Source organism: Sprattus sprattus (genome assembly GCF_963457725.1).
Source record: "Sprattus sprattus genome assembly, chromosome: 3".
Taxonomy (NCBI): Eukaryota; Metazoa; Chordata; class Actinopteri; order Clupeiformes; family Clupeidae; genus Sprattus; species Sprattus sprattus.
Window position 1 is genome coordinate 54,603,405 of NC_137922.1, and position 26,143 is coordinate 54,629,547.

At 44.7% G+C, this 26,143-nt stretch overlaps 3 protein-coding genes across 4 annotated transcripts; 2 read left to right on the top strand and 1 right to left on the bottom strand.

The window, feature by feature from the left end:
- Nucleotides 1-1,395: 1,395 nt before the first annotated feature.
- On the bottom strand, nt 1,396-2,791 carry LOC308362853 (uncharacterized protein; the record flags this gene model as incomplete). The annotated part of the gene is made up of 2 exons (XM_080835581.1): nt 1,396-2,412; nt 2,608-2,791. 2 exons carry the CDS (start codon nt 2,789-2,791, stop codon nt 1,442-1,444), a joined length of 1,155 nt encoding a protein of 384 aa, XP_080691707.1. The 3' UTR covers nt 1,396-1,441.
- A 7,837-nt stretch (nt 2,792-10,628) lies between these two features.
- On the top strand, nt 10,629-15,733 carry LOC308361864 (sesquipedalian-1-like). 2 transcript variants are annotated; one of them, XM_080834338.1, is made up of 4 exons: nt 10,629-11,207; nt 11,816-11,912; nt 13,240-13,543; nt 13,935-15,733. In XM_080834338.1, exons 2-4 carry the CDS (start codon nt 11,832-11,834, stop codon nt 14,348-14,350), a joined length of 801 nt encoding a protein of 266 aa, XP_080690464.1. In that variant the 5' UTR covers nt 10,629-11,207; nt 11,816-11,831; the 3' UTR covers nt 14,351-15,733. The 2 variants fall into 2 exon arrangements, with proteins under 2 accessions (XP_080690464.1, XP_080690463.1); XM_080834337.1 differs by lacking the exon at nt 10,629-11,207 and adding an exon at nt 11,219-11,478.
- A 2,848-nt stretch (nt 15,734-18,581) lies between these two features.
- On the top strand, nt 18,582-24,095 carry mylpfb (myosin light chain, phosphorylatable, fast skeletal muscle b). Its single transcript, XM_080834505.1, has 6 exons — nt 18,582-18,721; nt 19,667-19,765; nt 21,813-21,993; nt 22,179-22,257; nt 22,663-22,711; nt 22,976-24,095. Exons 1-6 carry the CDS (start codon nt 18,719-18,721, stop codon nt 23,078-23,080), a joined length of 516 nt encoding a protein of 171 aa, XP_080690631.1. The 5' UTR covers nt 18,582-18,718; the 3' UTR covers nt 23,081-24,095.
- The last annotated feature ends 2,048 nt before the right edge of the window (nt 24,096-26,143 follow it).

Genomic DNA, 26,143 nt, shown 5'->3' on the forward strand with positions numbered 1-26,143 from the left:
ATTTCACATTAGGTTTATAGAAACATAAATAAACAGGTAATAACCAGCCACAAACCCTTCTACTACACTCAACACAATCAGCCATATACTACATCCATCGTATTTCCGCCCACAGCAGGTCTATCACAATAAAAGTCTCTTCCCCCTACCTCAGCAGCCGCTCTTACTGATTCTTTCAGATTTAAGGAAGTAGAATGTCTAACAGTAATTGGACAAACAACTTAGCATGGACCACCAAGGTTTCCACATTTAGATATGTTTGTACAGATGCAAAACCAAACTGCACTTGGTTGATTCAGATGCTGAATATCAGCAACTCCAATATAGCATCCACATCAAATACTGCATCCACATCAAAACGTTTTGTAATAAAAAATGACTTTTGGAAAGATATACACCCTTTTATTATGATGCAAAACAGTTATTATGAACTAACCCAGATTAAAGCAAACCTTCTAAACAATAATGTTTAAAATGTGTTCTGATATTTTCTTCTTACCTGTATTGTGTACTCATTCACTTTCCATAGTTTGACATTCAACAGCCAATGAGAGCCAAACACAACTGGACATGTTATGTGTCAAAAGGACCTATAGTACATATATCAAGATAAGAAAAACACAACAGAATGCAAAAGCCTAGTGTTTCAAACTTTCTTAGGTCCATCTTTATCTGTGCATCAATGGATAGGATTATTATGAGCTTATTTTAGAAAAGACAGATTTCAAAGTCAAACACGATGCAGTTTGTAGAGTGGGTTGGGGAGGGGGGTATTTGACCAAGCCAGAATAACCAGTAAAAAAGTTCCTCTGTCTTCTGGATCTTCTGCTGTCACTGGCCCACCCTTTTTCATGGTTGTTGACATGGTAACCTAGCACAAACACAGTTACATACAAGTCTTTTTATGACTGAATCATAGTTATCTGAGTTTCACACACACCAAACCCACAGCATACCCACTGTGCCACATGTGGTGAGCTCTCGAGAGCGAGACACGTCACCAAACCCACTGGCAAGAAACAGATCAAAGTAATAGATCCAGCTCAGTCTCCTGTGTTGGTCTCGCACTGAGGTCCTTAAGGGTAAAGGCACCATTCAGCGGCCATCTTTGCAACTCCGCATTGGCTGCTTGGCATACAAGATCAGGCTCCTATCTAAATGAATGGGGACTGGGAATGCACTCGTAACTCCACATGAAAGTACATAGCTAGTATCACTCTTTATATCTGACAGTGGCTTGAGTAAAGCAAAAAAAAAAACCTTTATTTTTCTTGGCTGATTTGATCAGTGTTCATCATTACAAACTCGCCCATCCATACTTCCCTCAGTGGCTTTTCTCCCCCTGTAATGTGTGGCTCCCACCCAATCACGTGCCCTTCAGCCCACACACTTCCTGTTTTCTAGTTTCCTGTTTCTGGCTCCCAACCAATCACATGCCCCCTCATCCCAAACTGAGGTGGCGGAAGCTGTGGATCCTCTGGTGCTTCTTGAGGTGGGTGGACTGGCTGAACATCTTGCCACACTGATGGCATCCGTACGGTCGCTCCCCGGTGTGGACGCGCTTGTGCTTCTGGAGGTTTCCGGCGTGGCTGAAGCGCCTGCCGCAGTGGCCGCAGGTGTACGGCTTCTCGCCCGTGTGGCAGCGCTGGTGGATGCGCAGGTTTCCCAGGCGACTGAAGGTCTTCCCACACAGAAGACAGCGGTGGCTCTCCTCCCGGCCTAAGAAGCGCTGCTGCTGCTGCTGATGATGCTGCTGCTGCTGCTGGGTCCATGCCTCAGCTGCCAGCCCCTGGGTCCTCTCAAACGGGAACGACTCCACAAAGGCGTTGAGCGTGTCAGAGTTGATGTAGTGCACCACGTCCGCAACATCAGCTCTGGGCGGATGGAGGTCTAACTGGACGTCACTCGGGGCTGTGCTGGAGTTAGGGTCTAGGTTGGGCTCCTCGTTATCATACACCGAGGTCTGTGGCACTGGCTGAGGGGAAAGGGAATATTCCAGAAGTTCAGGCTCTGCTTTGATGATATTAATGTCTGTTGGTATGCCTTGCTGAATGGGTGTGTTGGGGTTATCCAGTGAGAGCCCATGGGGGAACAGCACGCTTTCTACATGTGCTGAGCCGTCTTCAGAGTTCCCAGATTGTGAATGATCACAACTATCATTTTCTGTCTCCACCAGGGAGACGCATGATGCCAGTTCACTGCAGTTTGTAAACACCTGCTCAACAACGCTGGCCGGGGATTCTGCCTTTGAGTCCAGATGATTCTTCACCTCGTCTGCAGGAGTCGCTCTGGACTCCACCTTTAGCTCTGGCTTGTCCGTTTCCTTGGAGATCTGTAGCTCTTTACAGGAGCATTTACACTGTTCTGATTGGCTAGTCTGCCTTGGAGGACTTGATCTGGATATTCGTGCCACTATAGAAAATAAACATACAGAACAACTTTATGAATTTATGAATAGAAAAATGTAAGAATATAAATGTCTTAACCTCATCATAATTTGGCAATCTATATAGCTGCACAATAAGAGCAATTATTGAATACCGTCCATTGCGATCCAGTATACCACAGGGTGCAATGTAATGGCAATGACAGCAAATAGCGACTCACATTCTCGGTCAAACTTGTGCTGTTGTTCCTGGAGTTTCCTCTGTAGTCTTTCGTTCTCCCTCTGAGTTCTGGCGGTTTTCTCCTGGTACTCTGACACCGTATCCTTCACCACCTCCAGGACTTCGTGGACCGCTGCCGTCAGCAGTTTAGAGACCCGCGCATTCAGCCTTTCAATTTTAGACATTTTATGCCTGCTGATGGAATGAGCCGTGGGAAACGACCGGCGACAACTGCACGTTCAATGTTTTTCCTCGGTGTTTGGAAAAGTATTGGTGCCACTACTTTCAAATATTTGCACTTCAAAGATTAAACTTCTGACATAAATTACCTGAAGTTACCAATTACTGACTGTCAAGGTTGTGATGGGCTTCATTTAACGTTCACTTACAGCGAAACCGATGACAGATGCAGGATCCATCTGATGTCAAATAGGTCTGGATACCATACAATCACGTAAAGATTAAAATGATTTAGCACTTATATGTGCCGACTGGTTTCACATTATGTTGAACTAAAACACTAGAAGAACTGGTAATATTTCGCTTCTAGACTAGAGACACTCACAATATATTCTACTTGCTTCCCTTGTAAACAAGTATTACTTCCGGGTCTTAAACTTCGTTGCGCACCAACATCAAAATACAAGTAGGCTGTAGAGCACGGATAGGCGCGGCGACGGTATCCTTAGTCATATGGCTCTTATTATTAAAGCTTGCTACCGGAAATGTCGCGTTTAACCAGCTGGACCAACGAATACACACGATGCAATCACTTTATGCGGAAATAAACATGTGATATATTTTAGTCACTTTGAATTATTCGCCTTTCTAAGAGGCCAGTAAACAGTTATTTCTGAGAGAGAACTGTCTTCATGTTGTATTTACCTACCACTGTAATGCAATAGTCAGTAGTACAATTACACATTAGCTACGCTCTGTTAGTACTAATATAGTTAATGTCAACAACCATGGAAGGGAATCAACTGTATTTAAGGTAACTGTAGTAAACTAAACTGGTAATGCACTGTTCATAGTAACATCCATGTCGCTTGGCTTCTTTAAGAGCCTAGCAGCAAAGTCTGATGTAGGTTAGTTGAATAGGCATACCTAAATCCAAATCATTGTGCTCACATAGTCCACTGCGTGAACATTAATTCATTGTTTTTTAACAGAACTTCGAAAATTGATCGACTGAATGAAAGAGTGTCCAAGCTGCTGACGGTAGCGGTGAACGAAGTTCTGGATCTTGTGCGGGAGACTGTGTCGGAGTATCAGGAGAAAACCTCACGAACCCAAAGGGAGAACGAAAGACTCCGGAAGAGACTTCGCAACTCACTGGAGAGCGACAGAGAACGTGAGAGAGCAATGTGTAGTCCTAAACTGTCTATTATTTAGCAAGGAGACACCTTTTGCCGTCATTTTAAGTTATTCGCGCAAATCTCAGCTTGTCTAAACTGAGAAAGACCATACAACGTCCGATGCCTAGCAACAGGAGCTGTGTCAAGTTATTATATTCTCCCAGTAGGCTTCGGTTGTATTAAAATTACTGAACTGTCCTCTTGTTGGACATTTTGGACGAATCATAGTTAGGAGAGGAGCCTACTATGTTGATACTAATGGGAAAGATTGTTGTTAAATGTTTTGCTATGTGTATTATATGGCCATGTTGTGTATCCCCAACAGCATACTATGTGTATTATATGGCCATGTTGTGTATCCCCCACAGCAGGGCAGCAGTCTCAGCTGAGCCCATCCCTGCACTGCAGTTCTCCCGTGGAGCAGCAACAACAGGACGGTGAGCCGGTACAGACACCTGCTGCAAGACGAGCATCAGGCCTCCCAGAAGATGAGAAACCAACCAAAGCCAATATGAGGAAGTGGGAGGGTGAGGGGGAGGGGGAGATGAACGCAGTGGATGAGCAGAAATGTTCGCCACAGATTTTCATAGACGAGGCTGGGCAGACTCACACAACAGACGTGTTCATGGAGCTGGACGATCTGAAACACGCGCCAGAGGCGTCGGTGGACTGTGACGTAAGAGTGGGACTGGCGATTCCTGAGGATGGAGAGACCTGCAGCATCTCTCAAATCCAATCCTTATGGCAGAATCGCAAAAGCGCAGGGCTGGGCTCTGCCAAGGCGACTGGGTCCCATCGGGAGGTCACACAGAATGGCTTTCATTCCATGGCCACCTCAAACTCATTGCATCAGAACCGAACCTCTGAATTCCACATCAAAACAGAACCTGCTGCATCTAAGTCTATCACAACCCAAGCACCAGATAACAGCTTTGCCCTGTCTGTAGGTTTAAACTCACTACATAGCCGCCTATCCTCTCATACCCATCCTATAGACATGAACGACCTCAAAACTCCTGCTGCACTACCCACTTCCCCTGGTCCCCACCAGGAGGCGCTAGAGAATGACTTTGACCTGATGGCTGACCTGAGCTCCGCCCACCCACAACCATCAACCTCCCAGGCCCACAGCAGCCTCCACTTCACCTACTCAGATCAGCTGCGACAGCACACGTCCGGTGCAGACGTTTGGCTAGCTGACCCCCCCCGTCTAAATCACAGACCCTCCCCTAGAGAGAGCTATGCTGACCCCCCTCGTCTGAATCAGAGACCCTCCCCTAGCGAGAGCTTTGTGTGTGTGGTGTGCGGGGAGACGTACGGCAGCCTGGTTGACCTGCGCGTCCACGAGCGCAGTCACCCTGGCGGTAAGCAGCACGTGTGTACGCTGTGCGGGCGCTCCTTCACCGGGTCGGGGGATTTGAACAAGCACCTGCGGGTCCACACGGGCGAGAAGCCCTACGACTGTGGCTACTGCGGCAAGAGCTTCAGACGCGCGGACCACCTCCGCACACACCGGCGCGTCCACACCGGAGAGAAGCCGTACGTCTGCGGCGACTGTGGGCAGAGGTTCAGTGTTAGCAGCACGCTGCAGAAACACAGGCTAACACACACTGGGGAGAAGCCATGCGAGTGCCAACTGTGTGGGAAGAAATTCAGGCTCTCTTCCCAGCTGAAGAGGCATGAACTCACTCACAACCTCAGGCAGATAAGTGTCAGGTGAGAGGTCACACGCAGCTGGACATCTTTGTGTGGTTACCTGGCTTACTTTCTGGTGTCAGATTTTCACACTCAGGAAAAAAAATCAGATCTCTGTGACTCACGAACACGAGCTACATTGGAGTATGAGGAGAAATACCTTCAGAGCACTGGTGAAGGTGTAGTCTGCAATTCTGATCTAATCTAATACAATTTTTGTGAAATTCAGTGAATTGCTCCCCACAAACTCTGGTGTTCTGCTGCTTGTAAATGGGAAACAATCATACCGGCTTGGACCGAGCCATACACTTTTCAAGACAATCGACGCGGTACTTCAGGAGCACAGAAACTGTAATTTGATTGGATAATAAACTCCAATATCATCAGCCTTTTGCCAGAATTGCAGACTGTGTCTTTTAAGTACACAAATGTGGTCCTTGCTATGAAACCATTTATTGTTGCAGTCCATACAAGCGACAATAGCTTGGTGTTATTTCAATTAATGTGCTTAAATATATTTATTTTCTATTGATTTTGTTACTGTAGCTGTGCAAAATAAATAGGTTGGATGTGTAATAAACTGGTTATTTCAATGTGTACACATAATAATGCTGTCCAGGTTTTTTTTTTTTTAAAAAAAAGCTCTCAAACCTGAAATGTGTAGTAAAGGCAAACTACATCAAAATTAAAAAACAGAATCTAAATAACAAGTTTAAACCACCTTGTTAGTTTAAACAACTTAAGCAATTATGAGTCGATATGCTGATGTTGAGATATGGTAGGACATACAGCAACTCTTATTATGAAAGAGGTTATATTTTGACCGGAAGTAATTCCGTTGCACAAACAAACCTAGTCACACTGAATCAGGTGAATAGTTGGTCTGAAAGAACGAATGATTTAGACTTCTTACCAACATAAATCATCTTCGATGTAGATTACTGTAATCATCGATGTATGTTTGCTGATCCTGTCATCTTAGCCATAGCTTGCAAGTCACTCTTGCAGGTAGGCTTAGATTAGAAGCTAGTTAGCTGACTAGCTTAGTAGGCAGCTATCTAATAGCAGTAGTAAACATCTACAGTACGTCAACTTCGCTAGCTAACAAGGTACAGAACCCGTCTTAAACATATTTTATATTTGCGGTGTTTTTAACAGTACACTCATTAATAGTTTCAAGGCTTAGGACGCGACAGGAACAGGATACAGCGATGTCAGCGACGACAACAACAATGAACAGAAATCAGATGTATTCAAGGTAATGTTGCTAACTGTCAGGTTTGTTGTTGTTTATACATAACAAAATTCAATCGTTTTGAGAAAAGTTGGGCAGCTGATTTGGTTGTAGTTACAGTATGTCATTAACAATAGTATATAAATCAACTGTGATGCTTGCTGGTTTACTCTGGAACCCTACCCCCATACTCCCTCTAGTCTTAGCTAGTAGTATTCAGTATGTTGAAGTATTCAGTATTCATATTAAACCAGTGTGTTAAACCGATATATAGCGCCATATATCTTTGATTGCGCCATCTTAACGTAAACGTTCTCAAATTAACTATTTTAATCTAATACAGAGTGTCAAAAGTCGACCGACTTAATGCTCGAGTGTCCAAGTTGCTCACGGCTGCGGTGGATGAAGTTCTGGACCTCGTGCGGGAGACGGTATCTGAGTACCATGAGAAAACCGCACGGACTCAGCGGGAGAACGAGAGACTCCGACAGAGGTTGCGGGACGCCCTGGGAAGTCTCGAGAGTGAGAGGGCAGGTGAGAAGAACGTCCCGAGAACGTCTCTTACCGCTGTTCCCCACACAAACACCTTGACAGTTTGCTTGTGTTCCGTCTCACTCTCTCTGTTAATGTCCTTCTGAGCAGTTTTCTACCCACTATATTACTTCAGTCGTGTTGATCAGAAAGTGTAATAACAATGTAATGTTGGTGTAAACTGTGAGCTGCAACTGACACTTTTAATGACACTATTAGCAAAAGAGTGACTGTAAACTTTCCTCTTCCACGCAGCAGCGAGACGTGCTCAACTGGCCTCAGTTTTGGAGTGTGCCATTATTCAGGAGCAGGAGCAGCAGGAGCAGCATCAGCAGCAGGTTTGTGATGCAGTCAGGACCTCTACTGTGAGACAGGAGCCAGAGTGCCCTCCAGACGCAGCGGAGATCCCAGCAGGGGGTGATGACATTAGCGAGCAGACAGGGGGAGAGCCGGAGGAGGAACAGAAGCTCACTGCCGAGGCGCTCACGGAGTGTGCTTTGAGAGTACGGCTGTTGTTCACCGACCATGACAGGACCTTAACCAGTGAAGGGGCGCCCCCTGCTGACGAGACTGTGAAACTCCACGCTGTCGAGAGCATCAAAAGCGATGCTGACCCCATGCCAGTGAGCCCCGTAACCATGACAACCACGATGCCCTGCATCCCTTCACCAAGCAACCAGGCCTCGTCTGACATCTACACCATAGCTCCGGAGCTCATCAAAACTGAGCCACCCTCGCCCAAGTCCTCTACCAGCCAACAGGAGGCGCCACTGAGCAGCTTCTGCTTCACAGACGACCTGAGTCCTGTCAGGCCTCAGCCGCCGCCGGCTGCTGCCTCCCGGACCCTGAGCAGCACGGCAGGGCCCTACGGCCTGCTGTTTGTCCCTCCGACCAGCAGAGAGCAGTCTCACTCACACCCTCACCCTCAGCCGCCGTCCCACAGCCTGGGCAGGCGTCTGGGCCTGGGTCTGGGATTCGGCCGCGTACCACGCCTCTCTAACAACAACAACAACCGGCGCCACCGGCCGGGCGCCCTGCGACACGACGACCCCCACGTGTGCGGCGTGTGCGGCAAGACGTTCAGTCGCCTGGGCAACCTGCGCATCCACGAGCGGTGCCACACGGGCGAGAAGCCGTACGCGTGCGGCCAGTGCGGGCGCTGCTTCAGCCAGGCGGGGGACCTGAAGAAGCACCGGCGGGTGCACACCGGGGAGAAGCCCTACTACTGCGGCCAGTGCGGCAAGAGCTTCAGCCGCGGAGAGAACCTCCGCAGGCACCAGAAGATCCATGTCGGCGAGAGGGGCCATCTCCAGCAGGCCTGGGCAGACCTCAGGCCCCAGTGTTGACCTGCTCAGTGTTCAATTCAATTCAATTCAATTCAATTTTATTTGTATAGCGCCATAACAATACAATTGACTCTAGGCGCTTAACAGAGCCCAGAGCCTAAGTGTTCACCTGCTTAGTGCTGACCTGCTCAGTGTTGACCTGTCCAGTGTTGACCTGCTTAGTGTTGACCTGCTCAGTGTTGACCTGTCCAGTGTTGACCTGCTTAGTGTTGACCTGCTCAGTGTTGACCTGTACAGTGTTGACCTGCTCAGTGTTGACCTGTCCAGTGTTGACCTGCTTAGTGTTGACCTGTACAGTGTTGACCTGCCCAGTGTTGACCTGCCCAGTGTTGACCTGTACAGTGTTGACCTGGTCAGTGTTGACCTGTCCAGTGTTGACCTGCCCAGTGTTGACCTGTACAGTGTTGACCTGTTCAGTGTTGACCTGCCTAGTGTTGATCTGCTCAGTGTCCACTCTTTGGACAGGAGTGTTAAGATGGGGTTTGACTTACACCCCTGCCCCACCCGATCTTAGCCCCGATTTGCTTCCGGCCGACTCCACAATCGTGTGCTTGAGTCTGCCAGCTTTGGCCAGTCAGGGTCGACAGGTCTCACAGGTTATCAGGTAGTCTGTGATGGACACAGCTTCCATTTGTTTGGCCACTAACTACGATTGTCGGAGTCGGGAGCATTTTTAAATAAAAATGGGAAGTTGCGGTGCCTCGAAGTAGACCCTCCACAGCCACAAGAGAAACCATTTTGGGGAAGTGAGTCCAGTGTCAGCAGGCAGAGTCGAACTCAGTGTCCTTGCACAGGAGTGCTACTGTTACGGGACTGAGCAGTGAATGTGAGTTGAGATGGATCGGTGGCTGACCTTGGACACTGTAGCTACTGGAACAGACTCACCATGATATTGAACATTAATGAATGTAAAGAATCCTACCATCAAGCTCAAATGTTTTGTTTTACAGATTATTTGCGCTCGGCTTGATCATGGCCCGGAAGCCAAGTGCTCTTCTCCGCCTTATCATTTCCATTCTACCAGCACCTATGAACATTAAAAGGTGCACTGTGTTGTTCTGTTATTGAAACATTCAAAGTCTTTGTGTTTTTAAATGTTTTTAAAGGCATTATGAAAAAAGAATTTTGATACCCGTTCATTCTATTAATGGATTCTGTGAAGCTTATTTCCTGTTTTAGCTACTTTGTGTATACAGTATTTGTTTATCTGGCCTAAGAAACATGTATATTCATGCAAAAAGTCCCTTGAAACAATGTATAAATACAACAAAATATCAGAAACTATACTGTCATTATGGCCTTAGAATTACAATTTAGTTTTTAATGTAAAAGTAGTTTTATTTTTTGACACCCTAAAATACATATTGCACATATTCAACAAAGCTACACAGGAAAGCTTGGAACCTGTGCGTGCGTGCGTGCGTGCGTGCGTGCGTGTGTGTGTGTGTGTGTGTCTCTGTGTGCTCTCTGGTGTGTGTGAGAAAGTGTGAGTGAGTGAGAAAGTGTGTGTGTGTGCACTTGTGTTTGTTTGGAAAGCTACCATTCAACAGGTCATTGAACAATCATTCTTATCAAGATTTGTGTGTGTGTTCAAGAGAGTGGGGTAAGGCATGGTTCACAGGGCAGTTCCTTATCAAGTCTTGTGTGTGTGCATTTGCTGGGTGTGTACTCCAGTGCGCTTGGGGAAGGGATAAAGAAATACTACGGTGAGATCTGATTCATGGATGTTTGATTTTTTAAATAATTTTATTTATCATCTTTGTTCATGTATTTCCTAGTGATTGAATGTGTTTTAATAAGTCATGTATGTTGCACCTCTGGGAGACAACTCATAGTTGTACAGTGTAAACACAGACATAAAATAAATATTTTAAGTCCAGACATTTTCTGTTTTCTGTTTAGTTTGATAAGGCATAACACAATGTAAATGCGCAATGGAAGACGTGAAGCCATGATGACTTCTTTTTAGCACCAAGTAACATCACACCATAAATATAGTCTCCGGTTGTGTGACATTTGATCAAGTCAGTGCTGTGGTTGACCATCAAACAGAGGATATGAGAAGTGGAACTATCAAGATGACCCAGAACAGTTTCTGTCAGAAGCGATTTCCTAGTGGGGACGATTTAATCGCCTGAGTCATTGGCAGCTGTTGAGAGGCTATCCGTTTACACGAAACCCCCGGCGGTGCGGTGCTGAGGAGAGATAGCCTTAACCAAGTCAAACGTCTCGCTTATCGTTGAGTCAATGATCGATCTGTTCCAAGTTTGAGCTATTTGGAATTTACTCTGCGTAGATAAGCAATCCTTGTTGATGACATTGTGAACGTCGTTGGCTACGGTATAGGCTATTTGGTTTTAAAGAAATCCACGGTGTTAAAAGTTTTCGGCAAGCTCATGTGTTGACGTAGGCGATGCGCTCACCTTGGCACCAGGAAGTATGCTTTTGACAACACCCCTTTTTACTCCGTGTAGACCAGCCTACGATCAAGAAACTATCATTTGACATAGCGAGACGTGGCTCTGCAGTATCCACATAGGTGTTTTCAATTCGTGTTTTTCCATGTAGGCTACATGGTTAAGCACCTCAGCAAGTCCGTCACAGGGAATGTTTTCTGCGTTCTGGACGATTGTGAGGAAGCGAAAGGGTGACTTACAACCTGTGCATATAAAACAAGCTCCGACCGTCGTTTTTGAGGAACATCGTCGGTATGTTAAGTGTAGTAGCCTTCTATTGACATGCTGTCAGGTCTTCTGGTTACTGTGTAGACTACATGTCTATATCTTTAAAACACAGAGCCTAGCCATTATAGAGCAAGTCTTAGCCCTGCAGATTGAAGTTGCATTAATGATTAATGATCAGTAGCCTATGTGGAAAAACTGACCTTGTTTATGTTTATGAGTTATTAACTAACGTAGGGAAGAAACTGCTATTCTACACAGATTAGTTCAGGAAGACTCCTATTTTCAGACTGAATTAGCTTATGGAAACATCCAGCTGTTAATTTAACTTCAAAAGGTGACATGTTTCATTCTCACACTCCAGTCTGTAGTTAAACGTTATGAAGATTCATGGGAAGATTTTGAACCACTACATATCCTGTAGTTCATCTGTGGACAAAGAAGGATACCTGTACAAGAAGGTAGACAAACACACACACACACACACACACACACACACACACACACACACACACACACCTGGTAACAGTGTTGTAGATCATTTGCATAGATAAGAATGCAAACGTTAAGGGTGGGGTTTGCCTGGCCATCTTAAGGCATGTTGCAGTAGTTTCCGTGCTATTTACATCTAGCGTAAGCCTCCCTATTAATACAGGCTTAAAGGTACAGTCCTCAATCCTGGCAAAAGATTGTTGGTATTTGAGCTCAGCAGCCAGTTGAATCCCCCCTCCCTTTACTGTCCTGAAGCAAAGTGGTCAGTAAGCTGCAAGAAAGCATGGGGCGGTCCGAGCTACTTTGTGTCCAGACTATTCTCAGTAGTAGTTCCACGTTATTGGAACGAGCTGCCTAGCACTTCCAGAGCAGGGGTGTCCCTCTCCGCCTTCAAGAAGCTCTTGAAGACCCAACCCTTCAGAGAGCACCTTTCTTCCTAACTGGCACATTGGCTTAACTTGCACTTAAGCAGTGACAGTCCCGCACTTCTTTTTCTTTCTATGTCGTTTCCTTTTTCTTGAAAAAAAAAAGCAGTATTTATTGCTACACCAGGTTTCATTGCTCTTAGCTTGACTGTTCTCTCCCTTGAACGTCGCTTTGGACAAATGCGTCTGCTAAATATAAAATGTAATGTAATGTAAATGTGTCCCATTTACAGATTCAGGACTCAGGAGTGTGTACGTACAGAGTGCTTTTGAGCACAGAACACACACAGAATTAACAGCTAGAGGAACAGCTGAAGTGTATTTGATTATAATCGAGGACTTTGCCTTTAAAGATTATAATTGATAAAAGATTTAAATCAAGGACTTTGCCTTTAAAGATTATAATCGATTAAAGATTATAATCGAGGACTTTGCTTTTAAAGATTATAATCAATTAAAGCTTATAATCAAGTACTTTGCCTTTAAAGATTATAATTGATTAAAGATTTAAATCGAGGACTTTGCCTTTAAAGATTATAATCAATTAAAGCTTATAATCGAGTACTTTGCCTTTAAAGATTATAATCAATTAAAGCTTATAATCGAGTACTTTGCCTTTAAGGATTATAATCAATTAAAGCTTATAATCGAGGACTTTGCCTTTAAAGATTATAATCAATTAAAGCTTATAATCGAGGACTTTAAAGAAGACTTAAGCGTTGTGTTACCCATAGAGGTCTCTCTCTCTCTCTCTCTCTCTCTCTTTCTCTCCCTCTATCTTGTTGACAGGTTGTAGTGAACGCTTCTTTCTTTCTTTTTCTCCTCTCCCAGGTTAAAGTGAACTCTTCTTTTTTTTTCCCTCCTCTCCCAGGGCGAAGTGAACACGTCCTACCAGAAGCGCTGGTGCATCCTGAAGGGAAATCTGCTCTTCTACAAGGAACGGCAGAGCGAGCGGGACGTCCTGGGCGTTATCGTCCTGGAGGGCTGCGCCGTGCAGCTGTGCGAGTCCGAGGAGAAGTTCGCCTTCTCGCTCGTCTTCAGCGAGCCGGGCCTGCGCACGTACAAGTTCGCCGTTGAGGACCAGCCAAGTCAGGAGAGCTGGATTAAAGCCTTACTGTCAGCCAACCATGGCTACCTCACACTGCTCTTGAAAGACCTGCAGGAGCAATACCTGGGTAAGCTGAACCAGGTTTAAGAGAAAAATAATAAAATATACAATACAACAATATTTACATTTACATTTAGTCATTTGGCAGACGCTTTTGTCCAAAGCGACGTACGAGGGAGAGAACAGTCAATATAAGTTACGATATAAGTTACAAATGTAGTAAACTTATAAAAAAAAAGAAATGTAAAAATCCAATGCACCAATCCAATGACACGTACTTTGCACACTGGATTAAATCCTATACACAACGCCCTCACTAGCCGTGATATATCACACACACACACACACACACACACACACACACACACACACACACACACACACACACACACACACACACACAATCACACACACACAATCCCACAGCATTCACATGGTGTCCTCTCCCTGTCCACCAGAGGCTACCAGAGCAGCAGGAGAGGCCCCGGCCGACCCTCAGTGCCTGTGGGGAGACACTATGGCGTCCCATCCCCAGTCCTGGGGCCCCGGCCCTGGGTCCACCTTTTACACCAACCCCCCGGCCCCCGATGTGAGGGACTCTGCAGGCCACAACTCCCAGCAGCTGCTCCAGGCCACAGCTGCCCTGGCCAAGGCAGCCAATAAGAGGTCTCCCAAACTGTGGCCTAAGCGGAATGCGCTGGTTGCCCCCATCAACTGCCCAGCCCCGCCCCAGGGGGAGTGGTCAGAGCCCACTGAGGACTTTGGGCAAATGCATGAGGAGTTTGGGAAAGAGGTGAAAGAACTGATAGCTGATTGGTTGAGGCAGAAACAGGGAGAGGGTTTAGGGGAGGGTGATTTGATTGATCTGGGTTAACACCAATATGGAGTCGTGATGCCTTTCACGTCAGAAGTTTAACTGCTGTATTTTTTTGAGGATTTCAAACCTTAAAATCATGATTGTAAATTGAAATCTGTATTGCTAAGGAATCGATATTAATTTAAAGTCTTTCAAGTTGGGACTGAATTAAGCTACATTTCAATTATGTTTTATTTTTTGGGTTTTATTTGTATATATTATCAGACTGCACAGATACAATTACGTACTCTATATGTACTTAATTGCACAGTCCCAAAACTGGAAGTCCTTGTTCAGGGCTGAGACAGCAGGGGTGTAGTGTTTGGTACACCATGGTGCACTTGCCGTTGGCTGGTAACCGATATCACCAGGAGACCTGAGGTTTCGAGTTGCCACGGCAACCTTCCAGGTTTCAGCTTTACTCTGGTGGCGGATCAGAGCCAGATCTGGGCCTCATCTGGGCCTCATCTGGGCAAAACCAGGGCCTGGATCAAAGCCTCGTCTGGTCCAAATCAGACCCGGATCTGCTTGCAGAGTCATCTGAAGTCTGTGCCAGTGGCAGCTCTAGTTTAGATGTCAAATTAAGATGCCATTTTATGATTGTGCCATATGTAATGGCTTAAAGAAAGTCATATATAGAGGTAATACAGAGATGAGATAACTTATTTGTTCAGTTTGATTGTAAGTAGCAGTGTACCATGACTATAAATGACCATGATACACTGTTATTATCATGTCATATAGTCTCACAAGTCCTAAACTTATAGTAACACACTGATAAACGGATAATGACACATGGGTCATGATTTGTCAAGTCAGTGTTGAGGCTCTGTGACTATGCATATCCTTAATTTAAGCTAAAATACGCTGAGTCGTATGAGGTGCCAAAGTAGATTTTTAAAAGGGGTTGTTCAACCTGCTGTGGAACCTAACCAAAAGGTTTTTTTTTTGCAAATGCATTTCAAGTTTGAAATATTTTCTGCCATATTTTGATTGGTTGTGTTCAAGGGTGTTTTCATAAATGCATAAAAGCACAAACATGCACACACACATGCACACACACATGAACACACACACACACACACACACACACACACACACACACACACACACACACACATGCGCATACACACACACACACACACACACACACACACACACACACACACACACACACACACACACACACACACACAGCTACATTGTCATTGATTTTATGATTCTGGGTTATTTTTGTTTATTGGTTCATTGTTTTGTTATATTCATTTTGAGAACTATTATGTTATTATGTGGAGTATTATTTTTGTTGTTATATTTATACCGTTTTTGTGGTACTTGAGTTATGATAACTTGTCGTATAGTTGTGTTTCAATTCACAAGCCAAACCATTAAAAGTGAAAGATTATCTGTCAGACTACAATGTATTACTTGTTGACATTGTGGATTTAAATCTTAAATGCCTGATATAAATTCCAACTGAACAAGCGCTCTTCAATCCCGGGCTAATTGCAACTACAGCTGCTTCCCACCTTTATTGGCCCTGTTCTCTTTTGGAGTCGCCCCTCCATGGTGACAGTGAGGACCAGAGGAGAGGAGGAGGGTAGATATGCTCTTTTAGGGCAAAAGAGGACACAGGGCTTAACAGGCAGGGTGTTAAGGGGCAGGGGCAGAGGCAGGGTGTGAGGGGCAGAGGGGTAGAGGGGGACAGAGCACGGCCTTAAATAGATTGAGAGACCGAAAAAAGGCAAACTAATATTGTAAATCAAAGCAAACGGAACAGAGAGAAAAAGGAGAGAACAGACAGAGAGAGAGAGAGACGTGAACAGACAGAGAGAGGGAGAGAGAGAGAGAGAGAGAGAGAGACAAGAACAGACAGAGAGAGAGAGAGAGAGACAATAACAGACAGAGAGAGAGAGAGAGAGACAATAACAGACAGAGAGAGGGAGAGGCAGATAGAGAAAGATGTGGACAGAAAGAGAGAGGGCGATAGGGAGAGAGAGAACAGACATAGAGAGACGAGAACAGAGAAAGAGAGAGATTCGAGAGAGAGAGACAGACAAGAACAGACAGAGAGAGGGAGAGAGAGAAATAAAAACACAGAGAGAGGGAGATAGGGAGAGAGAGAGAGAGAGACAACAGACAGAGAGAGGGAGAGAGAGAGACGAGAACAGTCATAGAGAGGCAGATAGAGAGAGAGAAATAAAGACAAGAACAGACACAGAGGGAGAGAGAACAGACAGAGAGAGAGAGAGAGAGAGACATGCTTGAGGAGGAGAATGGGGGAAGGAGATCTATTTTAACCCCCCAGCTGTCTCTCTTTTATGTTCCTTTTTAAAGGCTCCCCCCCAAGAGTCTTTTCGAGTTTCCAAAAATGACAGAACAAATATGCGTGCCTTTGTTTTCTCAGCACACACCCACAGAAACACTGGAGGGATATCAGATTCCAAAAGTCCACAGCTATCAAACCAGCATATTGATGTGTGTGTGTATGTGTGTATATGTGTATTTTGTGTGTTTGTGTGAAGTATAAGCGTGGGAAATGAAGTGTGTGTGTGTGTATATGTGTAGTGGAAGTGTGTGTGTGTGTGTGTGTGTGTGTGTGTGTATGTGTAGTGTGTGTGTGTGTGTGTGTACGTAGAGAGGCAGTGATATTAGACGAGAGTAAGAGGCAGAAAAACTAGGCCCTGGAAGGTCACAGAAGGGGAGGAAGAAGAGCAGGGCCAATATGGCCGACAGGGTATCGATTCTCACGGCCCCCCCCCCCGGCCCCCCCTGGATCTCGGCACATACATGCCACGTACTGTCCATGATGAATGGGTGCCTACTGAGTGCATATATGGTGGTGGGTGGGTGGGTGTGTTGGCGTTCTCTATGTCTTGCTCTATACTGGGTGTCCCGCTATAAGGTACCTAAATTGGGTGACTAGAAAAGTGCTACATTTAGTCAAGTCTTCTAAGTGTCTCCATTTTCCCCTTCTGCAACATTTCACTATCAGAGAATTGAACCCTATTTAACAAGCTCAATGAGATTAATAGTGATATCCCATCATTTATACAAAAATAATTAATTTCCATTCAATAAAAAACTTGAGCTGTGTTTGTTAGAGGTGGATTTGTAGCTTGAGGGTTTCAGTACTGAGGTGAGTGGTGGTGTTTAGCTGTCGTCTTTGGGAGGTCTATTTAAATCTGGTGGTAATTTGTTGATTGAGGGTGTTTCCCTCAGCTGTTAGTGTCTGTGTGTGTGTGTGTGTGTGTGTGTGTGTGTGTGTGTGTGTGTGTGTGTGTGTGTGTGTGTGTGTGTGTGTGTGTGTTAGCTGCGCCAGGCTCCCCTGTCGCTGGGTCTCTGGGCGCATGTCTCCATGTGTCCAAGAAGCCATCAGAAGTCACTCCAGCCAACACTCTTAACATTTCAGTACCTTGTTTAGGTGATCTGGACAGATAGCCCTCTCAGAGTGTGTGTGCGTAGGACCATGGCTTTGTGCCCTCCACACACTCCCACACACACACACACACACACAAACACACACACACACACACACACGTTGATCCCCCCATATTCTACTGTTTACACTGCATGGCACGCTTAATTTAAACCACATAACTCTCTCACAAAAAACTGTAACTAAGCTACCATGCCAGGATGTGTGTGTGTGTGTGTGTGTGTGTGTGTGTGTGTGTGTGTGTGTGTGTATTATATGGTCTTGGTGAGTGAGTAACATGGTGTTGCTGATGAGCAGATAAGCATACACTGACATGCAGTAATGATTGGCACCTTGTCTTGGCACCTTGTCCTGTTGTAGTCATATCCTGCGGTGCAAAGCGGCCCTTTTGCCTTATGGCTTATCTAACAAGTGAGGAACACAAAAACAGAGATAGCTGGTTCAAACGAGCATCTGTGCATCAGACAGAAAAGAAAAGAGGGTCAACAAAGCCAGAGAGTGATGAGAGAAATGAGAGTGGTGGAATCCAGGTAGCTTGTACCTTCATCTGTAAACAGGGCTGCGATATCGGTGGCCTGTCCATATTAGTCCACGGGTAAAACTCCAAACTTATGCCTGAGTGACAGGATTGAATTCACCTCATTCCAAAGCACACATGGTCTATTTTAGAATGGGACGAAAGACGATACGCCCCCATCCTACAACCCAACACCCCCCCACCTCCTCCTCCGCTTCCCAACCCATCCCACCCCGCCCCAAGTCAATCCTTACTCCTCCCCTCTCCCTTACGATCCGTTTCCCTGCCAAACCTGATGCTGTGGCTAAAGTTAGTCGGCCAAGGGCCAGTATATAAGAGACCTTGGGACACCATCCAGCATGTCAGTCACACAGCTTGGTGTAGGCTTCCCTTCTCTTGACCAACCCCAAACTCCACATAACCTTGAGAGATGGTGAGTGTGTCTTCAAATCCTTCTTCGTTATTTTTTTTTTTTTTCGACTTGCAACCAAGGGGACTAACAGAGCAGAGAGAGACTTGCGCTGGAAAGACGGAGAGAAAAAGAAAAGGAAAAGGAAAAAGAAAACGAGAAAGAGCAGAGATTGTATGGGGAGACCTCTACTATGTCCTTGAGGAAGCTGGACAGGAGCTGTTGGATGGTCTATCAGCTGAGAGTATCTAGACTAAGCTACAGTGCTCAAGGGGCCCTAAGGGGCCCCTAACAGTCTAAGGGCCACAGCTTTAGCTGGCCAGGTTAACGCCTCTTGACAGTTGACTTGAGAGCTTAACTTCAGACGAATCCTCGAGAGAGGGAGAGAAGATTATTATGGCTCAAACAGGCTCAGATATCATTCATCTCTAGATATCACTTCCACAGGCTTAGGCCTTACCACTAGGGATGTTTAAGATAGAGTTATTACCACCACTTACTATCTACTGCTGTTGCAAGAAGGACTTCCTTCTTCTGTAGTAATACCTCTAATCCACGGGTTTCTGCTGTAGGGAGGACTAGGAAGATAGTTTACCTTGTAAACAACTGTTTATTTAGTTTGTTATGTTATGTTTATGTCATTTGTAAATTAATGACACAATAGCTAGTGCATTAGAAAGAAGTGAAAATCATTGTTTTTTACTATTGTAAAAATTGATCTACCAATATATCTATATCTTTCTACCAATATGTACTGTTACTGTCCTACAGACCTTAAAAGCGCTGTGGGAGCTTATATATGAATACTCTCCTGTGTTATATAGGTTATAACACACACCTGAGTCCCTCCTTACAAACAAATTATTAGGCTATACAGTCTGCTTCATTCATGGCAAGACCTGTGTGTGTTTTCCTGTTTGTTTATTCCTACCGCTCATCTTACCCTGTGTATGTTCTGTTGACTCACAGGCACCCAAGAAGGCTAAGAGGAGGCAGCAGCAGGCAGAGGGTGGCACCTCCAACGTGTTCTCCATGTTTGAGCAGAGCCAGATCCAGGAGTACAAGGAGGTGAGGGCCTCTCCAGGCACACACAACAACAGGCACAACTTACAGTGTTCCTGAAAGAGTCGAACATCCGCTTGACATGCATTGCCACACATAACCACAGGCACAACTTACAGTATTCCTGAAAGAGTCGAACATCCGCTTCACATGCATCGCCACAGCATACGTAGGAGGAAAAGTTATTTTGAAGTCACTAACTTAGGGAGCCTAGGCCAAGAACACCTTGTGATGCTTTTTCCGCCTTGATTTACGCTGCCCTTCAAACAAACTAGCGGTCTGGGGGTCAGGGATATAAATAAGTGAGTAGTGAGGGGAGAAGGAGATTCAGAAACATATTGCTCCTCTGAAACTTGCTGTTGTCAGCAGTTGCTCCTTGCTCCCGATTGGCTACACAGGAGAACCTTTACAGTTCTCCTCTATTCTGTTTCCTTGTGACCCTCTTGGAATGTGATACCCAGCTAACAGCTGGTGCGGGAGGCCGCCACATACTGCTGGTGTCGCAACAAGAGTTGAAGTGGCACACTGGGGAACATTTTTAGGAGGGGGACTGCTCTATTTCTGTCAGGCAGAGGAAGGCTCCTTCTGCTTTCAATGAAAATGTAGGGATACACGCTGTAGCTCCATTCTGTGCTAAGACATTCTACTCAGGAAGCTCCAGTTCATTGTTGGCTTTTGTGTTGAATGTCGACATCTAAAGCTCTCCTACAATTGTGAAAACAGCCATTTGTAATTTTCTTTGGTGATAAGTTGAGTTTACTTGAAGGAATCCAGGCAACCGGTTGCCTTGAACAAATCAAGTAAATTGAAATAGAATTTCCAAGTTTGGTTTACTGTATATCCTTCATTGTAGACGTACAGTAAACCTAACTTGGAAATTCCTTCAAGTAAACTCAACTTATCACATTTTACAGTGTAGGGATACACCCTGTAGCTCCATTCTGTTCTAAGACAGTCTACCCAGAAAGCTTTTGTGTTGAATGTCGACATCTAAAGCTCTCCTACAATTGTGAAACCAGCCATTTTCTAATTTTCTTTGTTGAAGTCATCTTTCCAAAATGCTTTCTGCCATTCCGTTATGACTTAAGGGGTTTCGTGAGAGTGCAGTCCGAAAAAGGGTGGAGTTAAGGGGTACAAGGAAGGTGGCATAGCTTCTTTAACATCCCTAAACATGGAAACATACTGTTTATATCCTCAACATGGGGTTCGTGATGGGGCGGGGGAGAAGGAGGGGGGCACCAGAGGCTGCAATAAAGAGGGAGAAGGCCATCGTAATCAATCTCTTCTCCTTAAAAGTCCCCTAGGTCTTGTCTTACATACCGAGACCATTTTAACACCCTACCAAGACAAGTAGGCAGCAGCTGACAAATGTCTTTTCCTGATCAGAAGCAGGATCAGGTTACAGCAGGTCTTCTGACCCCTCAGCTCACACAGACGTGTGCAGGCGGTGAGGGCTGGAGAAGCGGCCACACGTTGACAGATTAACTCCCGCACGCTCCCACCGCCGAGCTTAATGCTTACCGCACACACGCTAATGATTATCTTGCGCTCTTACCGTCGGCTCTCATTTAAATACCTCACCTTCTCCAGGGAAACATCCGAGTGAAGACTGATAAGAGTGTTTAGGTCCAGAGCATTAACATACAGATCAACAGCATTCACAGAAAGATAATACTCGATGGCATTCACTACAGTTGCACCAACAGTGATGAGGTCAGTCGACTACGATGAATATGTTTGTTAGAATGACATTAACCATAGCATCTGTCTTTCTTCTTCCTCCATTTCTTTTTTCTTTTTCTTCTTTTTCTCCATTTCATTCATCCTCCTATTTCTCCTCTTTTTCTTTTTTTTTTCTACTCCTCCTATTGGGATTTCTTCTTTTTCTTCTTCCTCTTCTTAATATTTCTTCTTGCTCTTTTCTTCCTCTTCCTTTTCCTTTTTCTTCTTCTTCTATTCCTTGTTCTTCCTCTTCTTCTTCTTCTTCTTCTTCTTCTTCTTCTTCTTCTTCTTCTTCTTCTTCTTCTTCTCCTTCTCCTTCTCCTATCCTCAGGCTTTCACAATCATTGACCAGAACAGGGATGGCATCATCAGCAAGGACGACCTTAGGGACGTGCTGGCCACCATGGGACAGCTCAACGTGAAGAATGAAGAGCTGGAGGCAATGGTGAAGGAGGCTCCCGGCCCCATCAACTTCACCGTCTTCCTTACCATGTTCGGTGAGAAGCTGAAGGGTACGTACAAACCATCTGCTCCTCTCACTTATGAAAACCAAAACATGCATTTTGAGACAGATTCTCACATTTTTATTTAGTATTATTTATGGTTGATTCATTGTTTTATTTTCTCTCTCTCTCCTCTCTTTCTCTCACTGTTTCTCTCTTCTTCCTCCCTCGCTCTCTTTCTCTCTGCTCTATAGGTGCTGACCCCGAGGACGTCATCGTGAGCGCTTTCAAGGTCTTGGACCCCGAGGCCACCGGTGCCATCAAGAAGGAATTGTGAGTGGCTTCACCCTTCCTCAACATTCTACACACTCACACACACACCCACACACACACACATTTACACACCCACACCCACACACACACACACACACACATCCACACCCACACCCACACCCACACCCACACCCACACCCACACCCACAACCACCTACACACCCACACCCACACCCACAACCACCCACACACACATCCACACCCACACCCACCCACCCAAACACACACATATATATTGTATATACATGTGAGTTTGTCCATATCCCCACCCTATGTTTTTAGAATTTATAAGCTACGCAGTATGGATATCAATTTTGTGATTTCTAAGTGAACACTATGAGTGCATTTGGCTAAAATCTCTGAATTCAGGAGTCACCATCTGACCTATGATCTTTTCCCCTTCAGCATTGAGGAGCTTCTGTCCACCCAGTGCGACAGGTTCACCCCCGAGGAGGTGAGTCTCCAGCCTTGTGTTTTTTGATGTAACATATAGATTAACAATATATATTTACAACCTACAAGGTTTTGCTAATTTAAGTAGATCAATAAGTATGTTTTGACAACGCACTGAAACCAGCTGAATGAATACATACTACATAACATATATACATATTCTGTGAAGCATTTTACACATCGATGTATCACTAATGAATATTCCAGTCAGATGTATTATAGTGTATCTGAGGTGGTAACTGATCTTCCTCTTCCTCTTCCTCAGATGACCAACCTGTGGGAGGCCTTCCCCCCAGATGTGGCTGGCAACGTAGACTACAAGAACATCTGCTACGTCATCACACACGGAGAAGAGAAGGAAGAAGAGTAAAGGACTCCTCATCACTCCATCTCTCTACCTCTTTAACTCTTCCCTCCCCTTCTCATCCTCCCCTCTTTCTCTCCTCTTTCTTTCCTTCTTTCCCACCCTGCTCTCTTTTCTTCCTTGGCACGCTCTCGTTCCTCTGCCCTTGGCTTCTCTCTCCCTCTTGCTCATGCAAACAAAGACTTGTCTCCTGAGCCTGAGATCTTCGACTGAGAGCTTTTTTGGCTCTGAGGCTGTGACTGCGTGAGCACCAATGATGGATATGGGATTATTTTCAATAAAATAACCTTGAAACAAGAAAGCGACCCCTCTCTCTCTCTCTCACTCACTCTCTAACCTCTTTCTGCCTTTTACCACTCTCCCCTTTCTCATCTCTCTCTTCTCTCTGTCCCTATCAATCCTGTCCAACAGTGCATGCAACATATCGACGCCATCTATGCACAAGCTGCCTTCAGATCAGTAGCCAAAGCAAAAGGGAAGCCAATATGTTCTTGGGAGCTATGGTGCATGCTCTTCCGCTTATTTGGAACAAGTAGGAGGTGGACCCTGTCTAGGGACTGTTGGGCCAGGAGTGCTGCATATGTGGAGCAGCACCTCCCTCTATTTAAGCTTGTGAAGGAGAGATGGTTAACAGAGAGGGGGCCTTTTTTTCTAAAATAGAAAGCACACCCCTCTCTTTCAATTGCTCTCATTCTCGTCCCTGGAGACAGAGAATTATAGGGATTGAATTGGGGAAAAGGGGGAGAAAGTGACAAAGACAAAAAAGGACAAACATTTTTAGGAAGATCTTTTTTTTTCTTCCCTACGAGAGAGTCAATGATTGGGACATGGTCAGAACGAGAAAGAGACGAAACCGAGACATGTTTCTTTGTTTTGCATCTTCTTCTCTTCCCCATGTCCTCTTCATTTCCCCCCATTCCCATTCCATGTCTGTGTCCTTCTGCTGTTTATCCGTCTGCAAGCTAAGACATCATTGTAACTAATAAACCAACTATGAATAAAAACACCAATGATTTCGTAACCTTGTGTCTCCTTTGGTGTGACTTGGAATGGGATAGGGGTGCAAAACAAAGCTTTTGATACAATTTGATAACCATGCGCACAACAAAATGGGGCGAAAAAAAGCTACTGAGAAAATATGGGGTCTACAACGCATAGGTTGTCTAATGCAATCATGCCATATGAAGCATCGTTCAAAACAAAAACAGGACACAGGAAGGATTTCTTGCAATGCAAAGAGTGATATATAAAAATGTTTCCAATTATGTCTATCTAAAACAACTCTAAATAGTTTGGGCTCCACCAATCCACTACAAAATATGGGGGAGAAAAGCTACTGAGGGAATATGGGCTGTACATCGCCAAGGTTGTCCAATGCAAACATACCATACGAGGCAGTATTCATAACCTAAACAGCGAACAAGGAAGGATCTCTTGCAATGCAAATCTATCATCTATCTTAGATGAGGCATTAATCTGAAGGCATGGTAAAAACAAAGTCAATTGAAGATAAACATTCTCATGTCTCATGAAACCAAAATGCCATTTGCAGATCACCCATCCGAAGACTGAAGACATTTAGGAGGTACACAAACAAACCTTGAAACAAAATGCATATATAAATATGAACATCATAAATAATATAAATATAACAAATACATAGCTATATTCTGACACAGAAAAGAAAAGTGTTGGAACCATTAGTGATAAAATCTAAACAAATTAAATCATATCTTATAAAAAACTAAATGAAGATTTAATAACAATTAAAAAAGGTAGAGACTGTGAAGAGTGCAAAAACCTCTATGTTCTTCATGACCTGGCTGGCTCCCATGGTAACCAGTGCTGCTTTTGACACAGTGGACCATAGCATCTAGTATTGGTGCCTCCAGGAGGTGGGAATTACAGGCACTGCCTTGGACTTATTTTTTTCCTACCTCATAGAAGCAGGAATATGATGCCCTTGGCAATCTCACCTCCAGCATTAGGTGCGTTACCTCTGTTGTCCCCCAGGGGTCAGTCCTGGGGCCCCTGCTCTTTTTAATTTACATGCTGCCCCTGGGAAATATACTACGGAGTCATAACATCCAATTCCACTCTTATGCGGATGATAAGCAAATCTACCCCCGAACTTCACCTGGCAAACACCTGCCACTATCCCGGACTACCAAATGCCTGGATAGCATCCAGCACTGCATGAGCAACAACTATCTCCAGGACCTTCTCAGCCCTCATTTCACATCCAGGACACTAAGGTCAAGAAACTCCAACCTTCTTGCGGTTCCCCGGACAAAATTGTCAAAAATGGGATATCGTGCCTTCTGCTCGCTGGGGCCACGCCTATGGAATAAGCTCCCGGAGAACATTAGGGCCTTAGATTCCCTCACTGCTTTTAAATCACACCTCAAAACGCACATATTCATCTCTGCCTTCACCTAAAGTCCTGGTTTTTGTATTGTTTCTGTATTGTTTTTAGATTGCGTTGTTTTAATAGTTCTGTCCTTAATTGCTCTGTTTTTAAATCCATATTCTGCGATATCATTATGATCTTTTAAAGTAAAAAAAAAAAATGTATTATTTATTGTAATTTTATATTATCCTATTTTCTGTCTGACATCTATTACTTTTTTAATTATTTTTGTGATTATTTAAACCATGTAAAGCACCTTGAAACTTCTTTCTATTTTAAAGTGTGCTATACAGATAAAATCCATTATTAGTATTATTATTACAACAGAAGGTACTCACACACAGACACAACAATGTTTGTTTAATTAATTATGTATTTACATATTTAAAAAATCGTTACACCTTCGTCAATTTCTCCCCTACTGTGGTTCTGGATGGCACGATTCTACCTCTGTGCCTCTATAACGCACGCGCACACACACACACACACACACACACACACACCAAACACACACACACACACACACACACACACACACACACACACACACACACTCACACACACACACACACACTCACACAAACGCAAACACAAACACACACAGACACAAACACTCACACAAACACACGCAAACAAACAAACACAAACTCACACAAACA

Excerpts from the sequence above, each read along its gene's own strand:
- mylpfb (XM_080834505.1), top strand. Across the intron at positions 19,766-21,812 it reads AGATCCAGGAGTACAAGGAG|GCTTTCACAATCATTGACCA; the intron begins GTGAGGGCCTCT and ends TCCTATCCTCAG. Across the intron at positions 22,258-22,662 it reads GGTGCCATCAAGAAGGAATT|CATTGAGGAGCTTCTGTCCA; the intron begins GTGAGTGGCTTC and ends TTTCCCCTTCAG.
- LOC308361864 (XM_080834338.1), top strand. The coding sequence starts at position 11,832 with ATGAAGATTCATGGGAAGATTTTGAACCACTACATATCCTGTAGTTCA. Across the intron at positions 11,913-13,239 it reads AAGGATACCTGTACAAGAAG|GGCGAAGTGAACACGTCCTA; the intron begins GTAGACAAACAC and ends CTCCTCTCCCAG. Across the intron at positions 13,544-13,934 it reads CCTGCAGGAGCAATACCTGG|AGGCTACCAGAGCAGCAGGA; the intron begins GTAAGCTGAACC and ends CCTGTCCACCAG.